General features: G+C 30.9%; 1 protein-coding gene across 1 annotated transcript; it reads left to right on the top strand.

Moving 5' to 3' along the window:
* Positions 1 to 1,394: 1,394 nt before the first annotated feature.
* Positions 1,395 to 2,611, top strand: LOC149193632 (calcium uniporter protein 3, mitochondrial-like). The gene is made up of 2 exons (XM_089406789.1): positions 1,395 to 1,955; positions 2,075 to 2,611. Exons 1-2 carry the CDS (start codon positions 1,449 to 1,451, stop codon positions 2,501 to 2,503), a joined length of 936 nt encoding a protein of 311 aa, XP_089262915.1. The 5' UTR covers positions 1,395 to 1,448; the 3' UTR covers positions 2,504 to 2,611.
* Positions 2,612 to 6,947: the final 4,336 nt, after the last annotated feature.

Genomic DNA, 6,947 nt, shown 5'->3' with positions numbered 1-6,947 from the left:
CTCCGTCGACTACCATGGTTAAATGAGTCCCATGACCATTCATCGAATCACATTGCCATTTTAATTTGGTATATGGTGATTAAGGGGACTTTAAAGTCAAATAAAGATCTTAGATTATTATATGCCACTCCAAAGCTATGTATGGCTACATATGTATGATTTCAATCATTGTGTAGAGAATGAATAAATTGGAATTGGAGTAAAATAATGATTTAGTGTTAAAGGATTTAAGAGTATATCTCTTCTCTTTTATCATATTTGCATTCAGGCCTCTTATAGTCATCTAAGAACTCTAGTCGCAGTTGGAGGGATCCTAAAGAAAGAAAGGGATCCAAAAATTCAATTGGACAAGGAAGAGACAAACCACAACATATAGAATTAGGTTTAGCTAAATCAACCCCCAACTTCCATTGGGGTTCCAAGGGCACCATCTCATTCCGTAGCAGGGGTGAACCACCTAAGGAAGGAGGAAGAAGGAGCTTCAACGATGACTGTGGAAGTGACAAGCGGGGACAAAAGAACCCATGAATAAGTTGCTGTTGGGCTTGATAATTCAACAGACTAGATTGACGTTCGAAGGTGAAAGGGGAAGAAAGAAAACCTAGGGTCCTGTCTCGAGAGTTGATTCCTAGCATGCATAATTTGTAGTTGGGTATATGGTGATTCCACTGGAAATAAATGATGTATCCCTGTTTTAGTTTGTGGTAATCACCTCGCTGTGAATTTTTTTTTGGGTATTGGAATTGGGTAAAAAAAGTTTCTATAAGCTTTTTTGGAGATCGGTATGAAAATCCATATAATCATATTTTTCTAAGGAAATACAATTACTACAATTTACTAAAATAAAAATAAAAACTCTACTTAAGTTAAAATAATCTATTCTTTGGCTATTCTTAAATAAGAGAGGTCGAGGATAAAGAAGGGAAGAAGCCACATTAACACATTATTTCCCCGTTATTTTCAATGAAAGAAATATTTGTAAAGTTAAACTTGGGTTGATGGAATGACTCATCCTTATTCATTTAGAATCTTCGACATTGAAAATAGAACAAGGCACTCATTGAGCTTTGTGTGCATCCACCTCACCGATCTAATCGTTATTCGAAAAGTGGAAGCGGCAAACAGAGGCCGTTCACTTCCTTAAGTTTAGGATGTGGCATACCGACGTCGTTCGGTCCCGAAATTTAGGATAGAAGTAAGAGCACCAGCAGGGACCATTAAATGCTACGATGGCATTTGGGAATTTGCTTTACCACGTGGTACGTACTTGTCCGACGCTGAATTTACATGATGGATATTATTCCTGCAAAGAGATGCCCTCCGAGATGTCTTCTCACCGTGCTGAGGCATCGCACAATTCGCCCCCTATAAATACCGGGCCCGAGGGCTGGGGTGGCTTTATGGCTAATTGGATTTTTCCTGTTTCAATTCACTGACGATAGGATCAAATGGCTTCTCGCAGAGTGCTCGGCAAGGCCTTTGAAGGGCGACAATTTTTCTGTAATGTTCAGAATGCCCTTAATGGCAAGAGGTCCGCCCAATTTGTGGAAACCCTTGAGTTCCAGAGGTTTGATCCGTGGTTTCTCCAGAGGCGCGCGGTGGTTATACCTGCGCAGTCTCATGCCTGCCGATCGTTGATCTATGGCGGTCAGTGGTGGGAGGATTTGAAGAATTTGAACAATGCCGCAAAACAGAGCCTGCGCCTGGATGTCGTCTATCCTCCGGAACAGCAGGTATCCCCGGAGGAAGGAAGGAGGCTTCATAGGCTCGTGCAGGAGGATTTTTTGCTAAAAAGGTTACGGCAGATTCCCATCACCAGCATTTCCCGCAAAGAGTTATTGCAGATTAGTATGGAGTTCGCGGCTGAGGAGAACGCCGATGAAATTGTGAAATCGCTTGATGATTCTGGGCAGATTCTCATAGTCGGCGATTCTGTCTATCTCCGGCCCGAGCATGTATCGAATTTGATCTTTTGAAACTCTGAAGATTCTGTCGTTTTAACATTTCTTGTTCTTGCCAGGGTTTCTAATTTCTTGTTTTGTTAGGGTTTCTCATTTCTTGTTTTTTTTTGCAGATAGCAAAGGTTATGGAGAAAATCTTGCCTCTGCTGAACAATTCTTGCAGGGAAGAGCTAAAGGAGATGGAGAAGCAGAAGGCCGAAATTGACGTTGAGGTCAAGAAAATAGTACGCAGAGAGCTATGGTGCGCGCTTGGCTTCATGAGTTTCCAGACGGCGTATTTGTTGCGGCTCACTTTCTGGGAACTGTCGTGGGATGTGATGGAACCCATATGCTTCTTCCTGACCTCCATTTATTTCTTGGCAGGCTATGCGTTCTTCCTCAGGACTTCGGCCGATCCCACATTCCAGGCCTTCTCCCAAGCTCGCTTCCAGGCCACGCAGAAGCGACTGATGAAGAAGAGGAATTTCGACATGGAACGACTTAAAGAGCTTCGATTAATAGCCAGCCCGCCTGTGAGGCAGCCCCTTTTCCAAGAGATTTAGGCTGTCGGTTATTCAGTTTTTGTTAAGAGTTATTGTTTTTCTCTGACCTTACCTTTTATGGTGTGCAATATATTAGTGTAAGATAACAGAGCTTCGAACTATAGCCATCCCGATTTTGATGCAGTCTGCATGCGGGGGACATTTTCAAGAGATATAAGCCGTCGGTCATTCTTGATTTTTAAATCAAATGTACATTTTCTAAATTTCCAAGTTTGTTTAGAAATGTAATTTAAATCATAAAACATTACAATCTTACAAAATTTTCTATCACTAAAAAAATGAAAAATACACCTAATTAAATTCAATAAAAAAAAACCAAAACTACACCTTTAATTAAACTATTTAAATTCCAATAAAAAACCAAAAATACACCTAATTAAACTATATCATAGATATTAATGAACAAAATACTCTCATCATGAACATTTTATCCATCCATCATGCACATTTTATCCATCCAATTCAAGTTTGAACTCTAATAATATCATTTGAACTTATAAATTATTCTACTTTTTATTTTTAATTTTAAATTTTACAATATTTTTTTGAGTCCATCCATTTCAATTTTTTTCTAGGGTGAGGAGAAATCTTGCCTTTGAATTCCCTATCTAGTGTTGCCTAACTATATTTTATCTTGAGTGCGAAACCGTGAAGTCTCTTACCATTTCGTTTCGTAGAACGATTTATGGTGTCAAATATCTTTTCAATAAAGTTTAATTGGTGTTCCCTGTTCACAAATGTTGGTGTGCCTCTGATTTTTTGTTTTTAATATTTCATGTTTCTAATTTTTTGTTTTTTAATATTATAAGTTCATTTTAAATCTTTACTCATAATTTTATCAACAAATATTATAATTTTTGTATTCAAGTTTCTGTGATCCATAATGAATTAAGTAATGTTTTTTTCGATAGAAATTAGATAAGATAAAAGATAAATTTTTGGCCTAGGCGAGTAACGATTATATTTCTCTTATGTGATTTCTACCAAAAGACTTTGCTTAAATATTTCAATTTTTAAGTCTTTTGAAACAAAGAGTTATTGATTTCTCTTATGTGATTTCTACTGAAAAACTTTACTTAAATATTACAATTTTTGAGTCTTTGAAACAAAAAGTTATTGATTTCTATGAAATTGACTTCAAAGATTTGTGATCCCTATGTTTTTATAAGTTTTAATGAGGTTTTCAATCCTGAAATTTTATCTATGCATTGAACCTAGTAAACTTAAGTCTCTTCATGCTTTCCATGCTAGTATAACACCTCAATGTAACACTTCACCCAAACATCACATTGAACTTCATAAGGTTTCAATCTCTTTTCCAAGACTTTAATGGAGGGTCAAAGAGTATATATTGTTGATAAAAGGGCAAGGACATGTAGTAGGTTGGTTATTATTAGATGAGATAGAATGGAATGACAGATATATGAACAAAAGAGAATTTAGTGTTAGATTGATCTCAATAATAATAATTTGGATGTGATTGCCACTAGGCTAAATTCTTGGATTACAAATATTATGAGGATAAACAAAGTCTATTTTAACTATGATCATGTTATATATATATGGAATTTTGAAATAAAATTTACTTTGATCGTGATCATGTTATGATTATATGCTTAAAGAAAAAGATATAATACTCTAAAATCATTAAGTAAATTCAATAAAAATACATAAATATCTAGTGCTTCCACTTTTTAAAACTGTGCTTTAGTACCAGAGAATAGTAAAAATCTCATTATTACCAACTAGCTCATTTTTTACTACCATAAATAAAAGTAATTTTAATAAGAAAAGATGAAAGATATATTATATTTTTTAGAAAAAAATGATAATCCAAACTCTATTTTCTTCCATATATAAAAGAGTAATTGATAATGATAAATACTTATATAATAAACAAAAATAAATAATATATAATTATAATTTATAAATATAAATTAAATAAAGCGGATAAAAATAAATTATATTTAAAAAAAATAGATAAATTATATTCTTTAAAAAAAATGGTGATGCCCTTCTCTTTTCTTCACATATATATAATATTTTCATTTTAAAAGAAAATAATATATAATTATAAAGTTTAAATATATCTTAAATAAATTATATTAATATATAATAATTAAATAAATATATAAATGTAAGTAATTATAAATATAATTAAATATTAAAACAATTAAAATTAAATTTATAAAAATCCACAATTTAACCCTCAGAGTAATAGTGTTTAAAAGGGTTATTTTTGTTGAATTTAAATAATAAAAACAATTTGATATAATAAAAAGTTATATAGTAGTAAGTACGCTTAGCTTTAATATAATTTAATTAAATTAACAATAAAGATAATTTTTATTACAAAAATAAAACAGTTAATAAAATATTATATTGTTGAATATTATTACCAAAAAACAATATGACTAACTAATATTGTTTATATTAAGATATATAGATTTTAATATATATATTTATGTGTTTTATTTTTTTATTAATATATAATTTTTCATAAGCAAATTTATTATATATGTATTTTTTACATCATACGAAAGTCAACTTAAATTGAAAATATGGAGAAAAAATTATAATTCATGAAAATCCAAATAATAGAAAAAGGAAAAAAAAAAAATAATAATTGAAAAAGTTAAATAAAAAAGAAATAAAACTAAAGTCAAAATTAATAATTAATAAAAATGGAAATTACTAAACAAGCCATAGTAAGACCTCAACCAATCACCTTACAAATAAATAAATTTAAATAATAATAAAAAATAACAAAAAATGAATTCTTAATGTTAAACCATGGATAAATGGATAAATTTCTGGTCAAAGACAAACTAATAAATAGTCAAAGCAAATGAATAAAGACAAACTAATAAGTAGTCAAAGCAAATGAGTAATACCATGTGTACCTAATACCATGAGCTTACCAAGTATGGGATAGGTATAATAATAGATTGAATTCATAATAATTAATAAAAAATATTAATAGAATGTTAAATTTTAAATTTGTGGATTACTCCTGGCTAGGCCACACCAGCCCTTAGCATGACCAGATTTTTGCCCATGAGGTTTAAACTAGTGATCTTTTCACCACACAAGAACTTAACAAAACACCCAGTTAATAGAGCTAGTATATATCTCCCATCTCCTTTATATCCTCCCTTAGAATCAAACGCCTTCTACAAATCATTATTGCATGCCAATAATATAAACTGATCATATGTATCATCCTCCAATGCAAACAACCTCATCTGCACATCTACGTGTCTCTTAGAAAACCTGTTGCACATAATCTCTAACTTCTTTACCTCATCCAATGCTAAAACAATTCCTACACCCCATGATTTTCTATTAATAAAATTTAATTTAAGTAACCCCATGATTTTCTATTAATAAAATTTAATTTAAGTACTAAAGATTGGAGTCCTCTAAAGAGGCAGAGGAATTGCCCGGACATCCAAAAGTGGTTGGAATCTGGCCAAAAAATTTCAAAAAATCTTGTAGAGGTAGTGTTTGAATCGTGTTTTTGATGGTGGAAATGGATTGAGCACCATCAAAAACTTCTTAGACACCTAAAATTTTGAAGTTTAACAACTATAACTTGCATTTACAAAAATCCTTACGGGATTGTCTTTAAATATAACCTGAATTTCCATAACTTTCCGGGAAACTCCTCCGCTTCTTTAGACTACGGGATAAAGATTAGGTTATCATTTTTATTTAAATTAAATTTAATAAATAATATGTTAGATTTTTTAATAGTTATGTTGTTTACATGATTTTAAATTTTTTCCCCCGCTTCTTTAGAATACGGGATAAAGATTAGGTTATCATTTTTATTTAAATTAAATTTAATAAATAATATGTTAGATTTTTTAATAGTTATATTGTTTACATGATTTTAAATTTTATAATTTTTTTTGTAAATTTGGCAAGACTACAGAATTGAATGGATGATTGAACCCTTGACTTCAAATTGACGATTAAACTCTTGACTTCACATCAAGGAGTGCCTTAATAGAGCCCAGTGATTGAATTTTAAATTCACATCAAAAAGTGCCTTAAAAGAGCACCCAATCACACAATTTAATTTATTTTTAAAAATTATTTTTAAAATAAAAATTACAAAATAATTAAAAAAAAGAGAATACAGTCTTTATAGATTTATGTAATATGAAATTCTATTCAATTTTATACCGGAAAGGACTTGCGCTGGGCAATGCATCATTTTAAAATATTATTTTTAAAATAAAAAATTACAAAATAATTAAAAAACGAGAATACAGAAACGAGAATAAAGTCTTTATAGATTTATGTAAATATGAAATTCGATTCAATTTTATACCAGGAAGGACCTGCGCTGGTCAATGCATCATTTTAAAATATTATTTTTAAAATAAAAATTTACAAAATAATTAAAAAAGAAAGAATATAGTCTCTATAGATTTAT

The sequence above is a fragment of the Pinus tabuliformis genome, chromosome 2_2 (genome assembly GCF_031772625.1).
Source record: "Pinus tabuliformis cultivar Carrire ecotype Pingquan chromosome 2_2, CPIR1, whole genome shotgun sequence".
NCBI lineage: Eukaryota > Viridiplantae > Streptophyta > Pinopsida > Pinales > Pinaceae > Pinus > Pinus tabuliformis.
This window is presented reverse-complemented; position numbering and strand designations above follow the sequence as displayed.

Bases quoted from the DNA above. Each gene is read 5' to 3' on its own strand.
- LOC149193632 (XM_089406789.1), top strand. From the start codon at position 1,449: ATGGCTTCTCGCAGAGTGCTCGGCAAGGCCTTTGAAGGGCGACAATTT. The intron at 1,956-2,074 runs GTATCGAATTTG...TTTTTTTTGCAG, and splicing joins TCTATCTCCGGCCCGAGCAT to ATAGCAAAGGTTATGGAGAA.